Below are 24,737 nucleotides of genomic sequence, written 5' to 3'. Positions count from 1 at the left end.
GCGATGTGCTCAATCGGGAGGGGGACTGAAGGCACCCTTCTCATAGAACCTTTGGTTCTTGCTCGCAGATCTAGGTTTCACAGATAGACATGAGCATCTTTTATGTGGCATTTACAATGAAACCCTCAAAGAGTGCCCTTTGGCTAAAGTAAATTTGATTTTAATAACATATCAAACAAAGGCCCCAGAGAGTAACCATGCAACACTCTCCACACCAGAAATTAAGAAAACCAGAAATTAAATGCTTCTCTGAATGCTGCATTTCGGCCCCAAGCTCACATCACTTCAAAGTTGAAGTCATCTATAGGTCAACTGAGATGTGACACAGATAAGGGACGTGGTGTGCAGATTCTTCTAGAGGGGCACTTCCTTGAGAAACCATGTTCTTCTAAACACCTTGGAATGGTCTGAGCTCTTCTTACCCAGAAAAGAGAGAAAGATGAAGGGGAGAAGAAAGTCTCTACAAAATCTAGTCATGTTCTCCCTCAACTTTAGCCAATCCACTGAGGGCTCTGCTCTAGTGCCTGGCTGTCAGGATCCTTGGAGGAACATTTGGAGCCAAGAACCTTCAGTTTGGAATTTCTGCGATCATTAGGAATTCCTAGTACATCATTGGATTCCCTCCCTCTTAGTCTGCACCTGCTAGATCTTGAAATCAACAGGAAGAACTCAGGAAATCCCTCATCACTGAGTACCTCCGACACCAAGGTGCAAAAACTAATGCGAAGGCAGACTTTCTGGCATCACTCTCTCAGCCTCCCATGCCAGAGCCGAATACACGGCAAGGGGCTTGCAGTGCATAATCTACCATCTCCAGAAACAGAGCAGGGGTGGCTGACCTCTTCCAACATTACTCTTTCCTACAAAGCACAGCCAGTGCCGTGATGGTTTCTCACTAGAAAATGGACCTTCATGGCTCTGCTCGGGCTGGCACATGGCAAGTCCAAACTGAACGTGTGACAAGGGGCAGGGATCGTGCCTGTGTTCCTCAGTGCACTCTTTCTGGTGGCTGGAACAGTGTAAATGCTTCATAAATATTTGCTCAATGAATCAATGAACAGTATCTCCCTTAGAAGGTTCTTGTAAGGATTAAATGAGTTAATGGATTTGAAGTATTTAGAACAGTGCCAGGCATATGCTAAGCGCTATAGAAGTGTTAACTATTGTTAGTATTATCCCAAGCCTTTTCTCAGATATGAAATCATTATCCACCAGTTGCTTGATATATAATAAGCACTTAATAACATTTGTTAAGTGAATGAAGCCTCTATAGCACCATCTATATTGTGATGATATCATGGCTCTTGTTTTTTAGACCTTTTTGGATTCTACAGAGCCACAAAGCAACAATCCACGATTTCCTCCATTCACTACTATTGTAAGGGGTCAGCTTGGAAATGGTAGTATATCCTAGCTGGTTTAAATTTTATGTTGACCAGATGATAGGAAATTACTGGGTAGCCTAGGGTGCCCTGTGAATCAATCTAATTGTCTGGGTTCTTTGAATTCCGGTGAGTATACTCTCTGGTGGCTGGGAGTAGGATTATCCCAGCATATATGTTTTAGTCCAAAAAAGGACCATCATTGGAAGCCTGCTCAGAGGGTAGTCCCAGGCTTTTCTGGAAAGGGTGATGTGAGAACTGGGTCTATATGCCTTGACTATCTCTTTACTTAGATATATTGTATTCACTGCTTTACATTTTTTATATGGACTGTGAGGGAATACAGGTGAGAAAATAGATTAATGTAAAGGTCAATAAAACCCATAATTATTGGGTCAGGAACAGAAAAGATATAATTGTCTTTGAAAATAAAAGAATAAAATAGAGTCAGGCATAGGATAAACACATTACAATATACTTTCCACTGCCACCGTGTTCTCTTTTGAAAGTATATTGTCCTCAGCAGGCAGTTGACTTTTTCTCCTCAACGTGGGTAAGCGTAGGTCTAAATGGAGAGGGTGCGAAGGAAGATGGATGTGGGGGGGAGGGGCAAACAGACACTTACTGGCAGGTGGACACTTTTCAAGCCTGATGATTCTCAGAAACCATTTACCAGGCAGCTTTAAATCACAGTCAAGAGATAGGTACTGCTTCAGTAATTCGGGTATCACGGTTGAGAGAGGTAAATGTGTTCTGTGTGACTGTGAGTGTGCTATACTTCAGGGATTCTTTATTCTGATGATCTAGAAGTGGGCTCCATGGTCTTTGAACACCATAAACTTATAGAATAATTTCTGGGAAGAGGAACCATGATTTTTATCAAATTCTCAAAATTATCCATGATCCAAATAGTTTAAGACCTAGATGTGGATTCCCAGGAAGGGGCAAGGGAGGTGGGGGGAGAAGACGGGCTGCATAGAACATTATAGTAAAATATATTCCATCATATTATATAATGGATGATAACTGATGGCTTGAAATGACTCAGGATTCTGATTGTGAGTCTATTAGAGGCATTCAGTTTCAACTTCTAATTAAATTTCTAGTCTAATTACCTTACTTTAACATTATCCCTCTTCTTACTATTCTAATTCATCAGCTTATTCTTTTTTTTTTTTAAAGATTTTATTTATTTATTCGACAGAGATAGAGACAGCCAGCGAGAGAGGGAACACAAGCAGGGGGAGTGGGAGAAGAAGAAGCAGGCTCATAGCAGAGGAGCCTGATGTGGGGCTCGATCCCAGAACGAAGGCAGATGCTTAACCGCTGTGCCACCCAGGCGCCCCTCATCAGCTTATTCTAATCAATAGTATTTTCACAGGCAGACCCTCTGTAAATTTTAGTGCAGTTCTATTGTTTTTCACAGCACTGATTTCCACAGTATTCTGGATAATTATTTCATATTTGATAGGCTTTCAGGATTTACTTATTATTAGCAAGATCCAAACCCAACAAAGCTGACTTATAGTTTCAAGATGACAGAGATGACAAAGACCTTTACACTCCTTCCTTTCAAAATCGCCCCCAAAAAGCAAGAAGATCAAGAAATGGATACACACTCCATATGTTATGGAACCATAATATATGAAGGCAGAAAATGGAGAGAGGATGGCTCATAGCTTAAAAGAGAAAAGGAAGATCTGACCCAAGTGACTTCAAGTTGAGGGGATAGAGGAAGTGGTGCACGTGAGAAACAACTCCCCAGAACCTATCAAGGCTCAGGAACTGGAAGCATGAGATAATTTTTTTAAATGGGGTGAAGTGGAGTGAGGGGGTGCTGAAAACTCTGAGTCCTCAAGTCTTCACCCCTTCTCCATGTAGTCAGAGGGCTACTCTTCCCCTCACCTATGCAGGAAACCATATTTGCTGGAGAAACTAAACTCCAGGACTTGAGGACACCAGCAAAAGAAAAGTTACGGTGAGGTACACCCTGAAAATGAGAGAATTAAGTGAAAGTCTACATTCTCAAAGATAAGAAGATACAGTTCTCTTTTTTCAAAATGCCAACACCCATGTTTATACCATTTCCAAGCAAGAGATTGGCAAGTCCAGAGAAAATGAGTTTAGATACTGACATTTAGGGATCTCCAACAAAAGACCAGCTGGCCATCTGTTCAAGGTGGTAAGGCCCAGAAATCTATAGACACCACCCCCACATGCTGGTGTGTGGTGAACATTGTAATGCTTTACTTTTATATGAGTAGACACTCAAGGATTCAGGTGTCTGAGGGAAGCCAGCAAACACAGAGAAAAGGAGCGCAGAAGAAATGGGCAATCAAGGAACAGAAGAGAATTTCAGAGGAATTATAATTATTATCTTCAAAAAGATGAGACAATAATGCATCCATGAGAGAATAGCATGCTATGAGAAAAGGAGCAACAGATAAGAAAATGCTTATATATTACTACTCCTGGAAAGTAAGAGGAAAAAGTCAATACGAAGAAATCAATACAGGAAGTCCAATGTCCAACCAACTGGAGTTCCATCCAAATAGGACCCAAAAAATACTGAAAAGGAAATTATTTTTTAAAATAATAAGATTACAAAAACATTGTACTGAGGAAAATGAGCCTCCAGGTTAAAAAGCCTCACCAAGCAAAACGATGGGAAAAAAAGTTCCAAACCAAAGCACATCTTTGTGAAATTGCCAAAACTCTGGGATGAAGAGAGGATTCTAAGAAAGAGAAAATCAAATAACATCTAATTTGTTAGGAATAAAAATTGGGTATACTTCTCAAAAACAGCTTCAGAAGTTAGAAAACAATAGAGCAGTCTTTCAAAATTCTGAGTGGAAATGTTGCAACCTAGAATTGTAGGGGAAGCTAACAACAGAATAGAGAAGTAAAGACATTTTCAATCATGCAAAGCTTCAAAAGTTAATGCACTCCCCAGTATTGAAAAGTGAACACCCTTTCTCATGAAATCACTGGCAGATGTGCTCCTGCGAAATGAGGGAGGAAATGCAGGACCCTGGAGGTCAACCCCAGGACAGGAAAGCTGGCAGCCCACAGAGAATCTAGACCAAAGAACAGGACCAGGCTACAGCAGGGAGTCCCCATGACAAGAAGGCATCGAAGAAATGGTGTGACCCTTTGGAGAGCTGTGTAGGATGTGAGAAGACTTAGATGTTTAAGGAATCTTAACTCCAGCAAATAAAAACATTTACATCAGAAAGGAAACAAACCTTGGATACTAGTTGGCTCAGTCTGAACACTTACTGAGTGCGGATCAGGATTGCATTGTGAGTGTGAGAGGGGAGGGAAGAGAAGAAGGGAAGAGAATTCTCACCTGTCACAAGACACCAGTGTTTAAGGGTTAAACTCTGGCACCTGGATGCTGGAAGGTTGCCCACTTCTGCCATGTACTAGCTGTGAGTCCTTGGGCACATTACTTAGCTTCTCTGTGCCTCAATTCCCTCATCTATACCTGGGGATAACAGTGGTTCCTACCTCACAGGGCTGTGGTGAGAATTAAGTCAGTTAAACAGTTGTAGAGCTCTTAGGACAGTGTCAGCACAGAGGAAGGACTATATAAGTACTTAACGAATAACCAAATGCTAATAATACAGACATACTATCTAGAAATATGGTAGGAAATAACTACCAAATTAGGGAAAGATTAGGTGCCTTTGGGAATCAGAAAGGGGGAGGGATAAGAGACTACTGTTTTTTAGTCGAAGCCTCTTACCATGATTTGATTTTTGTTTTTATTTTTTGAATAGTTAATTCAGGTAATACTTAAAGAAAAATAAAATTAACTTAAAATGAGCAGCCAACTCCAAATTTTAAAATGAAGGGGCACAAACAGCTTTGATATGGGCTATTTCATTCCCCCCACCCCTGACAATTTATTAACATTCCCATTTGCTGTGCTAGTGAAATTGTGTGTATTTCTAAATGTAGCAGGGGACCCAACTTAAATTTTAAAAATAAAATTGTCAACACAGAAACTTATTATTCAGTTATTTCTGCAATAAAAACATAATTTAAAAAAAAACAAGTTTTCATTGCTCTAAAAGAAGTGTCTTACAGATACGATCTAGTGGTCCAAGGTTTGGGGAAAAAACATATAGGAAAAAGGAAGCAATTTCAACCCACTTTCCCCTCCTCCTGCCCTCTGATAAAGATTTTAATAAGTAATGAATGGGAGACTTAACTAAGTAAAAGGCGGAAGACATAAAGGCCTAGAGTCAAGAAAATGCATAGACTTGTGTTTCCAGAGGATCACTTCCTCTTCTTTTTTTTTTTAAATTTTTTATGTAAAGTTCGATGATTCATTAGTTGCGTATAACACCCAGTGCATCATGCAATACGTGCCCTCCTTACTACCCATCACCAGCCTATCCCATTACTCCACCCCCCCGAACCCCTCAGTTTGTTTCTCAGAGTCCATAGTCTCTCATGCTTCATTCCCCCTTCTGATTACCCCCCCTTTCTTTATCCCTTTCTTCCCCTACCGATCTTCCTAGTTCTTATGTTCCATAGATGAGAGAAACCATATGATAATTGTCTTTCTCTGCTTGACTTATTTCACTTAGCATTATCTCCTCCAGTGCCTTCCATGTTGCAGCAAATGTTGAGAAATCGTTCTTTCTGATGGCTGAGTAATATTCCATTGTATATATGGACCACATCTTCTCAATCCAGTCATCTGTTGAAGGGCATCTCGGCTCCTTCCATGATTTAGTTATTGTGGACAATGCTGCTATGAACATTGGGGTGCATATGGCCCTTCTCTTCACTACGTCTGTATCTTTGGGGGTAAACACCCAGTAGTGCAATGGCTGGATCATTAGGTAGCTCAATTTTTAACTTTTTAAGGGACCTCCACACTGTTTTTCAGAGTGGCTGTACCAACTTGCATTCCCACCAACAATGTAGGAGGGATCCCCTTTCTCCACATCCTCTCCAACAATTGTTGTTTCTTGCCTTGTCTATTTTTGCCATTCTAACTGGTGTAAGGTGGTATCTTAGTGTGGTTTTGATTTGAATTTCCCTGATGGCTAATGATTTTGAACATTTTTTCATGTGTCTGTTAGCCATTGGTATGTCTTCATTGGAAAAGTGTCTATTCACATCTTCTGCCCATTTTATGATTTGTTTATTTGTTTCTTATGTATTGAGTTTGAGAAGTTCTTTGTAGATCTTCGATACCAGTCTTTTATCTGTAGTATCATTTGCAAATATATTCTCCCATTCCGTGGGCTGCCTCTTAGTTTTTTTGACTGTTTCCTTGGCTAGATCACTTCCTCTTCTAAACTAACCGAAGGACAGTGGAAACCAACGAACCTTGGTTCTGTAATTACATCACACTGCTCCCCAAAGATCTCACACCCAGTTTATGCATTCCGTGAGCATGCTACCAGAGGCTAACAAAAAAAGGATTCCATGCAATAATACTCCACCTGGTCCTCAATCTGCATTGCCCAATCCTCTGCCAAATCCTAGTTTTCAAGACGTAGCCTGCCTTATTATCAGTATACATTAAATCTCTCCTCCAAGCTAATATGAATTAAGGTAGTCACAAGATAACTTCTCGAATATGATCTTGTAGTAATTTGAGTTCCTCTAAGTTGCTTCTTTTAATATACCATGTATATTTGACATGTATAATGCCATGTATATATGAAAGGTGTTTTCTTTTGCTGCCTTCATTTGGGTGGCCACTGGTGGATATAGCATTCACTTCTCAATTCTCAGGCCTCTCTTCTCCTTGTACCACTAGATGCTCATCATTGCAATGTAGAATCACAAAACACATTTTGCTCTGGGCTGCTGCCAAACTGTCACTGTATCAGGATAGTGCAGCCTCCTCTCTAAAAAGGGAACAAAATAGTCTGAACTTTGTTCTGGTATGCCAGGGTGGGCCACTATGACAGCCAGCCAATTCATCACTGTGGGGGCCTTAGGCTGTGCAACTGACCACCCAACTGACTGTCATCGAAGGGGGTGGCAGTCAATCACTTCCTTAAATGATCTGAGTATGAAAACAGAGCTGATTGTTGCTCGGCGAACGAACCTTATCCATCCTCCCTGCCCCGACTAGTGACTGTTGCCATTTTCCCTTCTTCCCAGACCGCAGGGTTTCAAGAGATTCTGACCGAGGTGGAAATTTTAGCAGTGATTGTGGGATGCCTGTGTCACGACCTAGACCACAGGGGAACCAACAATGCCTTCCAAGCTAAGTAAGTGTTCTAATTGTTGTTATTTTAATGCATTTGCCTTTCTGTTCAGAGCCAAAGGTGACGAGTGCTAAAGAGTAAAGCATTAATTTCTGGCATCCGAGGCCAAGGCCATGCAGGCTTGGGTGTGCATGTCATGCAGCTCATCCATCTTTATAATTCCCTATTCTTCTTTTAATTGCAAATTTGCCCTTCATGTCATGCTTGTTGATTTGGTCTGTCTCTGTTGACCTCAGTCAGATAACAAAGCTCAGATTTTAAAGGGCCTGTTTTTTTTTCTCCCAGAATATTTGCCTTCATGACATTATAAGCATCTTAGACTTGCTACTCTCAAAATTGGGTTTTAAGACTATTAAAATAAAAGTGGTCTTAGGAAATTTTATGAAGCAAAATATCTTTCTTCACCCAATAGAATCTCTTGCATGTTCTTTAATGGTGGGTATTGTATAAACTGCAGTGAAGTAAAGCGATGTGAGGAATACGGGCTCTGCTGCTCTCATCCCTCCTCCCACAGAAAGGTGGGAAACAAAGGATTGTATCAGGACCGAGGACGTGTGAGCACATAATGTACACAGAATAATCCGCCCCTAAGCAAGTTGGACTGGTCAAGATAACCATTGCTTGGTGGCTCACGCTGTGGCCAAGGCAGTAGAATGTATGGGTGTTGGAAATAAGACCGAAACCCCAATCTCCCAACTTAGATTGAGGGTCCAGTTTCAATGTTCTTTTTACTTTCCATTTGCAAACAAAATGATATCTGAGTACAGACTCTGGAGCAAAAAGTCTGTGGATGGAGAAGTTAAGGAAGGCTTCAACAAAGAAGTAAGATCACTGTCAGCTGACTGATTTCAAAGCCCCCAGACAGTTCTACCTCCACAATCTGAATGTCAACAGCCCATCGTGTGTCAACAGCACACCACTCACTTTGTTCCCCAAACATCTACCATTTGAGGCATTGGAGTCCTGGTACCTTGCATTTCCTCCTAATCGAGCAAATGAATTTTTATCTTATACACTTCTCTATGCATCTTGGATCCTATTATAGCCCATCACTTCGACCCTTTCTTCTCAACATCCTACGATTTCTTGACCCTCTTAACATTCTGTGACATCTATTCTGCAAAAACTCAGCCCCACTTCAATCAAACAATTCAATTTCTTGCTCCTCTACCTAGACTTTTAAAAGGCTTTGAGAGAAAATGTGACAGTTGCGAGAGTCTGAGACATACCAGATACATATTGTCCCAACTCAGCTGACGGCTGTGTATTCCCGACTGATCTTTCTGTGTCCCTAGCCAGCTCTATCCCCCATTGCTCTTAGAAGTTATATGTACCAAACTATTTTCCCTCCTAAACCACCTCTTGTCTACCACCACCCCCGCACCACTCAGCAGATCACCTTGCCTCCTCCTTCACCGAGAAAATTGAGGCCATCAATTGAGCACTCCCTCAATTTCCTCCCCTGCCATGTAGAAACTTATCTGTCTGGCCCCAACCTTTCATCCTTTCCTCCTATCTCAGCCAAAGGCTGTGCTGCCTCCTTTCTGAGGCTAATCCTTCCACCTCAGCTTTGGGTGCCTTCCTTGCCCCCTCCTGCGGGACCCAAGTCCATCAATCTTCCTCTCTCTGCTTTGTGCCTCCTTCCCCTTCCTACTTGTGCTCAGCATCCTGTTAATATGAATGATTCTCCCCCATCTTGAAGAAGCCCACCTCAACCCCACTTCTCCCTCCAGCTTCCATTCTCTTTCTCTTCCTTCCTTTCCAGTCAGTCTTCTTGGAGAGTTGTCTGTACATTGTCTTCACTTCCTCAGCCCCCACCTTCCACATGGCGTCCAATGCCACCTTACCAGGGGAGGCCGCCAATGGCCCCTTTTCCCAAAGGTGATGGACACTCTTTCCGTCCTTCTTTCTTGGCCCTTCTTGCCCTCAGGCACAGTTTGCCACCCCCTCCTTCTGAGAACACTCTTCCTTTTGGGAGTCCCCCACCCTCCTCAGAATCAGTCTTTCCCTCTCCCTTTTCTTCTATCCCAATGAATGGGAGCAGCAGAAATCCACAAGGCACCCAGATCTTTTTCTTAGCACCCCTCAAAGTCCACATCTCTGCATTCTTACTGTAACTGCTTCTTCTTCGAGTCTGTCCTGGATTTCTACAATAACCAGCCCAACTTCCTTCCTCTGGTCTTCCCCCTCCCTGACACTCCAGAATAATCTTTGTAATTCACAAAGCTGACTAGATCACTCTCCTCCTTAAAAGACATTCATTGGCCTCCTGTGACTTTCATGATAATATTCAAATTGTTTAGTTTACCCCTGAAGGTCCTCTTCAATTGGGTCCCTGCCCATTTTCCTGGCCCAGCACCCCCACTTCCCCCCCACCCCATCAGTGCATCAGTGTTCCAGACACAGGGGCTATTGGAGTGCTCAAGGGGGGTCTGGTTAGTCACCTCTCTCTGCTCCCCAGTATGCTGCTTCCCTTGCCTGGAATGCCCTTCTCCTTTCCCCAAAACTCATCTGAAAACATCACCCTCTGGGTTTTATTGCTGAGGTACCGTCCCCTTTGCAATTTTTTGTGCCCACATAATGCCCTCTGCTTTTTCAAAAGTATGCATCTCACTACATTTTAATTGCTGATTTACCGCTGTGTTTTTCCTTCTTCTTGAGTACCTGTGATGCATAACAAGTACCAGGAGTATAAGAAACACACAAGGAATGTTTGATGAGTGAATGAATGAATGATGAATGGATAAATGGATGAGATTTTATTTTAACTAATTTAAATATTTTAATATAGCTTTTCAATAAAGTTTCCTGATTTCTCAAACAAGTATAATCTTTTATAGATTATTATAAAACATAGTTTTTATACACATAGGTTTAATGTTGCACTAAAGACAATAGTGTCCCTGGGGCCTACTGAAGTGTAAACTGAGTGTACTTTCATTATAGGGTCTGACAATTCCTTATGTTTGAATTCCTGTGTCTGCATTTCATTATTTTTTAGGATGCCTCTCTCTCTTAGGTCAATGGCATCATTGTCAGTGTATCTTCCTTTAGCACCCTCTCTCCAGCCCCCTACCATTCTGCCACTTATGCATAAAGAAGAGATAAATGTATTAGAATTATGTTCATAAAACAAGACTGAGCACCTTGTGGGTTCTTTTTAAGAGTCAAGTGCACAATACTTGGGCTCAGATACCAATGTCCCCTCTGTGATACACAGAGAAAGCCTGTGTATCACACTGAGAGTGACGGCCCTTCTTGCTAGTTGACCTCCCAGCTCTTTGGACCAAGAATACACACCTATAATTAGAACCCAGCTAAACATATTTTATCTGCCAGGAATTTGGAATTGGATTACCATGATATTGACTCAGTCAGCTGTTGAGATCCAAGCTGCAGATCCATAGAGACTTGGGAGCTGTAGGCTGCCATTCTGGAAAAGCCATGATGACCACCTCAAGTAGACAAGAGAAACAAAAAGGGAATCTGCAGAGAGAAGAGAAGAAAGTAGATATTCAGAGAGAAACAGAAAGAAGAGATTGTACAACCTTAGAGAAAGAGAAAAAGCAGACTTGATCCCTGCTTTCCACATCTCTCCTCCCTTTCCAGGAAACTCAGCCACATTTGTGGTAATTGGGCTCCATCCCAGTTCCTTTTATCCTTTAATCAACCTTCTCCTTAGTGAAGCTGCTTCTAATTGTTCTTTGCAGCTAACAGTCCCAGAGACCAAGAGAACTACAATTTGTTTTTTCCTACCTCCAGTGCTCATCAACATACCTATAGGGTAGATATTTTTGTCTCCATTTAACAAGGAGGGCCTGAGCCTCACGAAAGTAATTAATTTGCCCAAATTCATACATCCAGGATATGGCAGAATGGTATTCAGACCCAGGCTATCTGATTCCAAAAGCCATTCTTTAACCACTGCATCAAACTCTCTTTCATGACTTCGCAATATTTATTTGGGACCTTTGAGCTTCCAGTTTATTGGCTGCCTTGCCATATATGTGAGCTCTGGAAAACTAAAATATATTTTGAAATCCAGCAAATCAAGACGCAGAGCCATAAAAAATCATAGAACTGACTACTAGACCTTGGTAGTCATATTTTTTTTCAATACCTTAATTTTACAAAAATGGAAACTAAGGTCCCCAATCTCAAGTGACTGGTGTAATATTAAACAACTTTCAACAAATGAGATAGATATTAAGTTGATGATATTAGAATTCAGTGGGGTTTTTTTGCATCCTTATGCCACATGATCAAATCTACCTGTTCCAAGATAACCTGACGTGTTTCCTCGAGACAGTTAATCTTGTACACAATTTACCAGCTCCCGGGATGTCCATCAGCCCTGCCTCTAACTAAGAGAGTCACTTTTGAACTTGGGATACCAAATGCCATCACCACCCAACCTCAGTTAAAATTTCCTTCAACAGTGAATACTGAAAGAGAACTTTTTACATCACGGGGAAAGGATTATCTTTTTATTGATTAGAATAAGACTTACTCAGTTAAGTGTGACATTGTTTAGAAAAGCCCTAAGAACAAATCTAATCCTTATTTCCTTTGTTATTCCACAATAATTGAGTGCTTTTTTGTGCAAGGCTCTGTGCTAGGCATTGTGGGAGACATAAAGATGTATAACAAACAGTCCCTTCCCTTAAAATAGTCACAGTATAATTCCAACCTTTCAAGGGATGTGGAAATGGGATTTAAATGCACCAATTATTATGTGGCAAAGCATACAGTACCTTTTATTCATATATAAGGCTATAAAGAAACAGGAGACATTTAGCAAGGGACAAATTACTATATAAAATGCAAAATGCCTCTACAATAAAAAGTTGTGACTTTAGTTATAGCATAATATGATTTATTCTCTTAGCCTTTCTGATGAGTGAACCTTTGCATTTTCATATTTTATTCTTAATTTTTAAGTATTGGAGCATGTGCAGTGAATGATCAATAGGTAGAGAGGGCCACCATCCCACCACGCTTGGCAAGTGCTCTGTGAACACCTCTCTCCTGTTTTCTCCAGGGACCGCATTTCCCACTCATCCCCCTCTCCATTACCGCTGCCCCCGATGATTAAATATCAGTACCAAGCAGCTTTGTAGTATATTCTCCTAGGAGACTTCTTCTATTCATTTCTAGCATAATCTCTTATACTCATTTATTGGGAATGAAAACCCATCTTGTCGCTTTCGGCCAGGTCCCAGAAGTGAAATCCTGGGGCACATTAATCTGCCGTGACAGCCTAATCCCATTCCTCACCACCTCCTAGCAATTCTCAATTTCCTAATTACCTTTCATAGTTTTCCTTTTAAAACTTTCCCATAAGCCACGGCCACACACTTCCATTACATCTCTCTTCCAAAGAATATGCACATCTAGCAAACTTATGCACGTTTTTGCACATTTATTTTTTTGCTCCCTGTGCAAAGTGCTGAATGTAGGGAAAGAATTTTCACTTCGACTTTTCTTTTTAATAAGTCTCTCCTTGGTGTGTTGCCTATCCAAAAATGAAAAACTTTAGTATGTCCAGATAACCTAATCAATAATGAGCATCATGAATAATCACATGTATAAGTATTCCCGTGCTTATGGATATCCACAATTTGGAGCTATATATAGCTATATATAGCTCCATTGTTTGGATATGTAGTATTTTTGTAATTACAGTATGTGTGCCCCAAAGCTCTTATATGATGGGTATAACTTAACACAGACAATTAAAATGAGGGCTGGTATTAAAGTTCATTTTTTCCATATGCAATTTAAGTATCTTTTTCATATTTTACATGAAAAACTGGAAGTATACCTTTACACAAAGTATATTACATGAAAGACATGGCCTCTTAAAAAATGGTTTTATGGAAAGTTCCCCACCTGCCAAATCACAATGTATTTTCACATATTGGTACCATTGGGAAATCCTACAATAAAAAACAGTTTTAACTTTTGAACCAAGCATTTTCCAAATATATTTGACCATGGGACCTTTTTCATTTCTGCCCATATGCACGTATGTATGTAATGGCAGGATAGGCAACATCCTCAGTGAGAATTGGCCCGAGAGAAAAAGCACCAAGGGGTTTTGCGGTCTTAGAAAAACTGACAAAGCCCAAATCTAATAGTGTAAACAAAGGCTCCATATGGAAATGGAAGCATTCTTGCTTATATGATTTTACTGTAGAAAAGTGAAAGTAGATTTAGTCCCATGCTCTATTCTATGAACACTAAGACGGCACCTTGCTTGCAGAAAGGTGAGCATTATTAGTGCAAGTCTAATCAGAGAATGTCTCCTACACAGTTATAGGAGAGTGTGAGCTTCCTGAGGGCAAGAGCCAAGTCTTACATATCTTTGTATTCCACATGCCTGCAGCCTGGCTTTGTGAGAGTCATCAATACTTGTTGGGTGAATGAATGATAGATGAATGAACGAATGAATCACAATGTCTTTCTGCACTTTTGTAACCTTAGTCTGCTTCAGTCGCAAAATCTACATATTTTTGTGATGAACTCAGTATTGTGTGAGAGTCCGGAGAATGTAAGATGGAATTACAAAGGGAACAAAGACGAAGCCTGCTGTTGAAGATGCTCATACCCAGCCGGTCACGTGGCTGCATTTGTACAAACGCCCGAGGGGATTTCTGACAGCATGCAGCACTCAGAAGCCCTATGGATCTGGGGAAGAGGGAGAGGAGCAATGTAGGAGACACCAGAAATATTTGTTAGACGGTATCCCCTAGTTAAGGGAGGAAACATCCCACTGATCCTGAAGAAAGAAAATATAAAGTAATTTGTGGTCATCTAGATGGTTTAGCTTTTGTGAGGTGTGCTAAACCAACATGGTAAAGGAAGAGAGGGTATTTCGCATTGTGACCTTAGCTTGTATCAATGACTGTTACCAGGATTCACACCACTAAGTGAGGTGTGTCTGGGCATGGCCGCTTACTAGAAACAAATGCCAGGAATCTGAGCCTGTGGTTAGCAGTTATACAAGGAGAATTCTGCATTAAATTTTGAAATCTTCTTTCATTGATGACAACGAGCTTGGCAAAAATGGAGACTCAGTTGCAGGAATGAGAAAGGTATCTTTCTCATGATGCAAGGAGAAGAAACTTACAAGCTTGGATTCCAGTCCAGAACTGGTACCTACCAGCTTTGTGACCTTGGAAAAGTTGTGTAACTTTTCTGAGCCTTGGTTCCCTAACACCTATTTCGTGGTTGTTGTCAGGACTAGATGAAATGATATATTAAGTTAATATTTTGCCTAGTGTATGGTAGGTAGGTATTCATGATAGCTTTTATTATTAATGACATTATCACAAAATATGCTAACACACTTATGACTGTCAACTTTCCAATTCAAACTATGATCTCTAGCCATACCACTGTAAGCTTTTTAGCCAAGCAGCTAATATTTTTAAGCACCTGTTCCATGCCAGGCAATTGGATGTGACATGTGCATAAAACATCCTAGAATTTCAAAAGCCAAAACAAAGGCAGTGTACACTTTGAAAAACCTATTTTCATAAAAATGAACTGATAGAAAATAGTAACTAAGATTAAATATTAATTAATCACTGATTACTAAGATTAGCCTAACAAATTTTCACTTATTAAATGGTATGGATTAAGGTAAGATATAAAGAAATGACACGGGGTTAAAATCTAGTTTCCTCCTTACCAACTCTATTCATAATAATCTCTATGGAACCCTGTGCTTCCCCCAGCATGTGGTCAGCTCTGAGTCTTTGCGAGGATCACAGGTCCCTGGGCTCCTGATCTGGCTGTGATCTTGGGCTGCTTCACAGGGGAGATGGAGGGCAGCTTATGACCAAAATCCTTCACATTGCACATAAATGCAGTTCTTGCTCCTCTCATTAGCAGGGCAGACCGTGAGCTGTCAATCTCCAACGTTTCTAAGTAAAAGCTAAATTGCCCTTTTAATGTTCGAACTCCCTGGAATGAGCAGGAAAGAACACAAGGACCTGAATGGGTCATTAGAGTCCCAGGACTGCCCTTTAAACTATAGGATTCTCTGGATCTCTCTTGGCTCTTCAGATGCTCTAATTCCTAATCCACAAGAGCTGGAAAATGAACACACCTGGACATTTCCAACGAACACTTTGCTAAACTGATATTGTTGAGAATTAAATTGTTCTACCTAAGTAAAATTTACAGATAATTCAAAATAATTTTTTCAAGTATCAACATTTTCTTAAATGGAAATATATATGGGTTTTCATTGATTTAATAGACTGCAGTCTACTGTATGTCATGAATGATGACATGCCATAAGGCACTTTCAAATACCTTATTTTCATAAATAACAGGAGGTAGATAGCATTATCATAATTTTAGAGACAAAGAAGCTGAATCTTAAAGCACCCAACTAATTGTCCAAAGCTATTACCAAGCACTGGGGTCTGACTCCAAATCCAGGGAAATTTCCAGAGCTCTACCATAGATATAATGGGACTGTGGGCTGGGAAACCATAGTGGAAGCTTGTCAGCCATACATGTGAAGCAGTTAAATGGGCTCTGCCGAATATTCCCTAGGGCCTTTCCCCTGGAGCATCACATACATTTAGTATAAGACAGTTAGTTGTTGTGCGCATTCTGAAGCTACATACGGTTTAGTTCATGAAGTGTGCCCTGATCCCCTGAGCTAGAAATTATGTCTGTTGTCCTCAGACCGTCCCACAGCAGGGATGGCTTGGACCTGGAACCCTTTCTGTGGTATCTGGGTGTTTGTATTATGTGCATTATTTTCCCATATGACCACATGTCATCTTCCTTACTAGTCTGTAAATTTCCTAGCAACATGGACTCGGTCTCATTTATTGTTTTATCGTCCACAGGCTCTAGCCTAACAGATAGAAGGTTTTCAAAATGTTTCCTTCATGGGTGAGTGAACTACACAGTTTCCTGAGAACGTACGTTCTCGTGTTCCTTTGCCAAAGCAGAAAAAGCAGTTTGATCCAAAGAGCTGGTGTGGGCAAATCGCTGACAGGTGGAGAGCCCGGGTCACTCAGCCCTCTGTTCTCTTTCAGGAGCGGCTCCGCCCTGGCCCAACTCTACGGAACTTCCGCCACCTTGGAGCATCACCATTTCAACCACGCCGTGATGATTCTGCAAAGTGAGGTACAGACCGAATATTCTGCTTCTCTCCTTGATAGAAAACCAATAAAAAATGTTTGCTACCTCTTTCTTTGTAGTGACAGAGGTAGAGACAGAGAGGGGGGACACTTTTTTTAGGCAGAGGTAGAGACAGAGAAGGGGGACACTTTTTTTAGGCCAAACGATTGTTTTTCTTGGTGGCTTTTAAAAATTCTTTCAGATGCTTGACCAAGAACCTTACTCAAAGCCTTCCTGAGCGGATTCATTTGGGTTTCATTATTGGTAAGAAGACTTCTCAGATTCACTTAGCAGAGGCGACTGCTTAGAGAGCTTGTCACCCACCGGAGTACAGAAGCCCACTGACAGAGTGACTTGATCCAAGTAGCAAATGGCCCAACGTTCCCATTTTGTGAAATCCAAAGCCATTTTAAAAGACGGTAGAAGTAGAAACAGGGCGAGAAAATTACACTTTATTAGCACAATTGAAAAAGCCATAAAAGATGAAAGAACCCCAAATTGCTGGTGGGAGCAGTCTGAAAGTGAGAATTGCAGCTAAGCTTGAGACCCAGGGCTAAAGCCATATGCCTATTTTGTTTCATGTGGCAATGCAGGAGTTGGAAATAGTTGGACTTTTGTACTTTTAGCTCTCCACAGAGAAAAAGAAAAACCACTAACTGATTCTGGCTGAGGCATCTGAGTTTTAAATTGCCAGGAAAGGATCTGTTTAATTTTCTGCAGGCGTACAGACTTTTTTTTTTTTTTTAGGCCAAGAAGGGATCATCTGTTCCCCATTATTTGTCAGTTCTCTAGCTGTGCCATTAATTATTATTATTATCATCATTAAGGCTCTGCTTCGCTGGAATAGCATCATTAAATATGGAGGTTTTTTTCCTCCAGCCTATCTTGAGAAAGCATGTCTTTTGCAATATCACGAAAGCCTTCTTTGACCCCATAAAGGAGAGTCAGCACTCCGGAACCCAGTGCGGCTGGGGAAGGGCAAATCCTCTGGGGGAGATGTATTTTCAGTTGGGAATGAAACATCAAGGGTTAGGCTCTCAGTAACCCTGACAGAAACCAACATCCCAGCATCTGCAGCTCTGGAATTTTCCTATGTAAGCCATGTTTTAGCCTAGCGCTGTGGAAGAGGGAGGGAGGGAGGGTTAGGAGGAGCTTGGGTGCAGACTGTCTTTTCTGTACTGGCAATATGATGGGCTTACACCTCTGATCCCAGAAGCTGCCCCCTCCGTAATAACAGGGATTGTAAACAGGGCATTAGGGTTTTCCCGGAAGGTCATTTGTTTGTTTCCTGGGAAAAACAAACCCCACTACCTCAGAATTCGTCTTCATACAAACAGAACACATTAGCTGGCCTTCAGTCCAGGGTTCTCTATAAGAACACAGAGCAATAAAAACAGAACTACGCCCTGAGCAACTGGTGTGTGGGTCATGGCCTGGCGCTTCCCCCACATGTCCTCCTGTCCTGCTCCTCAGAAAGGCCAGCGTGCAGATGTCATTATCACCGTCCCTTTTCAAATGAGGCAGAAGCCTGCCGAAGGTTGCTCCAGACCTTTCTCCCTCCACATTTGGTTTTCTTTTCATCAATACCACTCCTCCCTAAACAAGGAGAGGAAGCACTATTTCAGGGAAACAGATCTTTCAGGGACCAAACCCTTGAGGCACTGTAGAAGGTCAATTTGCACATAAACAATACTCTGATTGCAAATTAGCTATTTTTTTTTTATTAAAGCGTATCTGGCTGGCTCTATCACTGTTAGCTGTAAATTGTGTCAGTAACTCTATGTCCTTTAAAATTGGTAAAGCGCGCTCTCTCACAAAATGATCAAGATCCTCAAATTCAGACCAAGTCTCTTCCTGAACGCCATGTAGTTTTTACTGTAACTGACTCCCAAAGGCTGTAATTCTTTCACTGGGAGATGCTAGACCCACGGGTCTCGATCCAGGTGACGACTTTTCCATAGCTTCCACCCACTTTCTCCCAGGCCCCCAGCACACCAGCGCATGATTGATCCGTGGGGCAAGGCTCAGGCAAAGAAACCTGAGCAGAATTATGGTGTGGCCTACCTTCAGTTATTTGTCTTCTTCCTAATGGCTGAATTAAGGGTCTGGAAGAGTTCATTTGAAAATTATTATTAATATTGGACCTGGTCCCAGGTGGAACCAATATACTCTAGTCTTTAAGGAGTGGAGGGTTCACCCAATGAGATAAATTAACTCAGGGAAGGAGATTATCATCTGGTCCCTGGTAAGAACTAATTTGCTAATTGATATTCTGGCTCCCTGAAAGAATTAATTTACCTCTTGGTAGAGAATAGTTTATTCTCAGGCAGTCATTCTGCCCCTTCCTTCTGCAGCATCGTCTGGCTCTCAACATGGGTCTACAACTCCCCTGGTTTCCCGGGCCTCGTGTTTATGAGTTCATAATTCACACTAAGAAAACTTGATCAATGAAAAAGTCCCTTTCAAAGCAAATTAAGTGAATTGTCACTTTACACAAGGATTCTTTCACTTTATAAAAACATGGCAGAACTGTCTCATGCAGCTAAAGCAAATTTTGATGAAAAGAAGTGTGCTTTCCAAAGGTATGAACATACAGGTGCATGTTTCCCAAGGTAAAAGTCCTAGTCCCAAGAACTACGCCAAAACCCATTTCTTATACATTCTAGCCCTTCGGTAATTACGTACTGAGCTTAATCTACCACACGTTCGTTGGGATGTAGCTTCACAATTTCACACGGGGTGTCTCAAACTCCCCCGTGTTGCCATGCTGAGCCCGGTAAATCTTTGTTGTGGGGGCTCTCCTGTGTATGGTAAGAGACTTAGCATCCCAGGCCTCTACCCACCAACAGCACGCCCAAGCAGTGTGACAATCGAAAGGGTCTCTGACCATCACCAGAAGTCCCCATTGTCAAAATCACCGTCAACTGAAAACCACTGGTCTAAGGTTTTTCCCCCTCCTTGAAGTCGTTTGTTGCCATAGCAGGCACTTCCAAAACGCCCACTTAAGTCTATTAGTGAAACTAGTGTTCATTTTGGGGTCAGAAAGATTCCCAAATGTTTTGTCAACTTCTACACTCAGTAATTCCACAGAAAGTGAGAGTCAAACAGAATTGTTGGCACAAACAGATCCACAGTAAGTTTAAACATTTTCAGAGTTTGTTATTTAGGACTAATAAAGTCTAGTAAAGAATAATAAAGTGCCCATTGGTGGTCCTTGAAAATGATTGCACTTTCTGGCTTTGCCATGTCTGCCAGAGAATCTGTTTGTATTTGCTCAAAATTTCATTAAATTGTTTTAAATGGTTTTATCATGTGCCCATACTATTTTTTTTTTAATATAGGAAACACATGTAATCAACAACCTCGGATTTAATGTTGTCTTTTGTGACTTTTTACTTTCTCATTACAGGGTCACAACATCTTTGCTAATTTGTCCTCCAAGGAATATAGTGACCTTATGCAGCTTTTGAAGCAGTCAATATTAGCAACGGACCTCACGCTGTACTTTGAGTAGGTATTGGCATTTGATCTATTTGACAAATGGGTATCTAAAATTTCATCCTGTAATTAATTTTCAGGTCCATATTGGGGGTTGCCTGTTATTCTAACACTGGTATTAATGTGTAAATGAGCTAAACTTTTTGTTGTTGTTTTCCCCTCATCTAAGTGAACTTCGTTAGGATGGTGTCTGTTAGACAAGAAAATCAGGGCTACCATCGTGAGATTTATAGCTTGCTTCTAGTTTATGAGCTTTGTGTGAGACTTTTGACTCTGAAGCTAAGTGATGGCCATTTTTATGTTAGAGACTGGCTAAGACTGCTATTTTGGACTATTATTTCTGGTCAGATCCCTAATGGCACTGATAATGCTAATGAAAGATTTGTTGCTGAAAGGTTGACTTGAAATCCAAATCTTCCTTTCTTGCCTCTCCTCTAGCTCTTTCTCAGAAGAGCTGTCCCCCTTTTCTCCAAAGTTCAAGCTGGAAATTCCGTTGCTCTTCTTTCCTCTGAGATAGATCTGCTCTATCCTGTACCACCTATTTTGGCAGCCTGGAAGTCTCTTCCTTCATCAAAATGCAGTTTCCTCTTCAAGACCTATTTCCCTTCCTAAAAAAAATTCTTTCACTTGATCCCATGGAGATCTTTAATTGCTTTTCAATTTATCTTTCTTTTACTGCCTACCTGTAAAATGAATGGAACACATTAGTACCTTTATTTTCCTAACACCTATATACAATTTGAAGACCAATGTGCCCCTTCACATTCAACCAAAATTGTTGTTTCAGAGGTCACCAGAGACTTCCTTCTCCTCAAATTCAATATCCTTTACTCATTTCTGATATTGTCTAGCTTCATTGAGACCTTTGAAGGTTTACAGACTTCTCACTGTCAATTTCTACCCCTCCTTCTTCCCCAACATCCAGCTGCTTTCTCCCTCCTTTTCTGGGTTCTTTGTAGGTTTCTTTTCTCCTTGTTCCCACGAATGAGTTCTTGAACCCTTGTTCCTCTCTCTCTACTCAGATTTGTCCCCTTTGCCTCATCTCCTTATAACCCTATATAGGTACGTAGAAGGCTCTGGAATTCTTCAGTCTAACCCTTCCTCACATTGTAATCATGTATCTCCAGCTTCCATCTCAAAAACCTTCAGTGGCTTCATTGCTTTCAAAGCAACCTCGAAACTTTGTTCAAGTTTCAAGGCCCTCCATAATCGTCCCCAGCCTTTTTTCCTTCTTATCTTCCACTTCTCTCCTACATGATTTGTCTACTCCAACCAGACTGGTCTACATATTACTATTTGAAAACATCTCATGAGGTGCCCCTGTGCCCTAATCACACTGTTTCTGCATGAGATCCTGTCCCTGTACTTCCCCACCTGGCTGACCTTTCCATTATCTTTTCTAGGAAGCCCGTTTTACTCTGTTTGAAATCTTACTGCACTTTGGCGTTGTGTCAGTTCGAATTAGATTCACTTGTAAGGGACAGAAACCCCAAACTAACAGTGGCTTACTTCTCTGTCTGTAAAAGAACTCTGGAGATCCTCTGTCTGGGGTTGATGATGTAGTTACATTAAGTCATCAGGGACCCAGTGCTCCTTCTAACTTTCTGAGCTGCCGCCTTCAGTATGTCGTTTCCACCCATGTCCAAAATCACTGCTCAAGCTCCAGTCATAATGCCCAAATTTCAGTAGCAGAAAGAAAGAAGGAACAAGGGAAAAAGGGGTCAAAAGGTGATGCAGGCTATCTTTTAGGGGAGTTTTCTAGAAGCTCTGCATCTTCCACTTACATTTCATTGGTCAGAATTTAGTCATTCGGCTATACCTAGGTTGAAGGAAGGTTGGGAAAGGAAGTCTTTATTTTGGGTTGCCATGTGCTCTTCTAAAGAAGTAAAGGTTCTATTATTAATAAAGGAAGAAGGGATATTAGTGTAGACAACTAACAATCTATGCTATAGGTATTTATTGTTGTATTCTGCTGAATGACTTAGTACATGGTATTGTAGAAGAAGTAAAGGCTTTGGAGGTATGTTGGTCTGGATTTAAATTGCATTCTGGGATTCTAATTAAACCTGGTAGATTGAGCCCAAGTGTCTATGCACTCTGTCTCTTGAAACTCCACTGAAAGGACACCAAATAAATTTAAAAGACAAATGAAGGCATGGGGCGCCTGGGTGGCTCAGTCGTTAAAGCGTCTGCCTTCGGCTCAGGGCATGATCCTGGCATTCTGGGATCGAGCCCCGCATCAGGCTCCTCCGCTGGAAGCCTGCTTCTTCCTCTCCCCCTCCCCCTGCTTGTGTTCCCTCTCTTGCTCGCTGTCTCTCTCTCTGTCAAATAGATAAATAAAATCTTTTTTAAAAAAATGAAGGCATAAATCTGCAAGGAGGAAGAGAGGGCACACTACAGCTGAGAAGAGATGTCAGTACATTAGTGGAAAATGGAAGGCTGACCAGCAAATGGTAACTGATCTAGCAGAGTAGACGTGAAAAGCAGGACCTACAGAGGAGAGCAGCTCGGAGAAGCAAGACAGTTTGCCCTGTAAGAGCTTGTTTGGAGCCCAGAGACAAAATGTGCCATGAAAAGGGGATATGACTCTCAAAGCTTAAGGAAGACAAGGAGATTGACAGCCAGCCAGTTCACAGAACACTCAGAACTCACAAAGTCCTCCCCTAAAGTAGCCAGTTAGCTTCCTTTCCTCTACCCCTGGAGACACTAAAGGTTTATTCCCTGGGGAAATGAAAGAGCAGACTCTGGACTGAGGAAAATATAAGGTAGGAGTGAGATACAGAGCTCAGAAGAGGGAATGAAGTGAAATGGAACAAATCTCTGGATTAAAAACCCATCGCCCAGTCACCCAGAAGCTGGAGCTCACAAACCATATACCCAGGGTTGTCAGATTTAGCAAACAGAAGTACAAGAAACCCAGTTAAATTTGAATTTCATATAAACAATGAATAATTTTTAGTATAAATACATCCCGTGTAATGTTGGGGTGGAGGGGGACGTACACATACAGCTCCTGCTCAGTCTTCCAGTGCCTTACTATTATATACAAACAGACACTGGGGGTCACAGGAGATTTTGTGAAAGCCTCCCATATGAAATACAGAAGCTAAAGAAAATAGGAAAAAATGATATTCAGAGCAAAAAGGGAGAAGAAGAAAACAAAACCCAAAAACTATTGTTAATATCCTTAGACAGCTAAGATATTACATCCATGAAACAAGAACAGGATGCTTTAAAAAATAATAGGAGTGACCACAGGAGAAGAAAAAGCTCTTGAAATTTAGAATATTATAGCCAAAATAAAACATGAAATGACAGCACTGGGAAATAAACTCAAAGGACAAAAGGCAGCAATATGGAAAACACTGTTTTGTTTCATTATGTGCTTTACAGTACTGTTTCCTTTGTTAACTATGTGCATGTATTACCTTGATAAATATAAATTTAATTAATTTTTTTTAAAGATTTTATTTATTTATTTGACAAAGATAGAGACAGCCAGTGAGAGAGGGAACACAAGCAGGGGGAGTGGGAGAGGAAGAAGCAGGCTCATAGCGGAGGAGCCTTATGTGGGGCTCGATCCCATAACGCGGGGATCACGCCCTGAGCTGAAGGCAGATGCTCAACCGCTGTGCCACCCAGGCGCCCCAAATTTAATTAATTTTTAATATATATTTCAAAAACAAAAACTCCAGCTCTGCCACCACCTGGCTGTGTGTCATTAGACAAATTATTCACCTCTCTGAGCCTCTTTTCTTCATGTGTAAAATGGAGATAACAATACCTATATTATCTGTCTTATTACGTCTTGTAAATGCCTTGTATGTCTTATAAATAGCAACATCTACAACCCCATTGCTTTATAGCCCATTTATTTTGCATATTTTATGGCCTTCATGGTTGACTTAGCTATCCTGATCTTCCATTTTTTTCTGGAATGATGCTCCTTGATTTGGGATTCACGGGGGCCTATATCCCTTCAATGTTTTTATTTCCTGTCTCTGACACTTGCAGGATTTTGTGTTATTTTTCTCAAAGTCAAAGCATTTTCCCAAGCCAAGTTTCCAAGTAACTTCTAAGGAAGAAAAAAATCTCCCCAGTTGGAGTCCATTTATCAAGGCCTGTTAGGAATGTGTCGAATCACTGAGTGACCGCTGGGACACAGCCAAGGAAGTTGGTTGCAACTCGTTTTCTCATTACTCTGTTCTTATCTTAATGCTGCAGCCCCTGCTGTTTGCTGACTCCCAAAGAAGCCAGCTTGTTCTCTTTTTGTCAGCATTATTGTCTTCTGAGGTTCCAGATAGCTGCTCATTCCCTAATCTAGACCTTCAGGAGGCTGATTCACTTGCTTGTCTAAAGTTGCATTAAGTGTTGCCATTATTTTTAGCTAAAACAACCCCTAGGGTTAATGAGGGGAACAGCAGCCACTACAAACTGCCACCCAAATGCTTTTATTTCACAAATA

General features: G+C 41.2%; 1 protein-coding gene across 1 annotated transcript in view; it reads left to right on the top strand.

Moving 5' to 3' along the window:
• Positions 1-24,737, top strand: part of PDE11A (phosphodiesterase 11A) — a 361,649-nt gene that overhangs the window by 279,027 nt on the left and 57,885 nt on the right. Inside the window, exons 13-15 of the mRNA XM_045806179.2 lie at positions 7,518-7,627; positions 16,690-16,780; positions 20,184-20,284. Coding sequence (XP_045662135.1) covers positions 7,518-7,627; positions 16,690-16,780; positions 20,184-20,284 — 302 coding nt within the window. The remainder of the gene's footprint in view (positions 1-7,517; positions 7,628-16,689; positions 16,781-20,183; positions 20,285-24,737) is intronic.

The sequence above is a fragment of the Ursus americanus genome, chromosome 1 (genome assembly GCF_024610735.1).
Source record: "Ursus americanus isolate L20-20 chromosome 1, mUrsAme1.1.p, whole genome shotgun sequence".
Taxonomy (NCBI): Eukaryota; Metazoa; Chordata; class Mammalia; order Carnivora; family Ursidae; genus Ursus; species Ursus americanus.
This window is presented reverse-complemented; position numbering and strand designations above follow the sequence as displayed.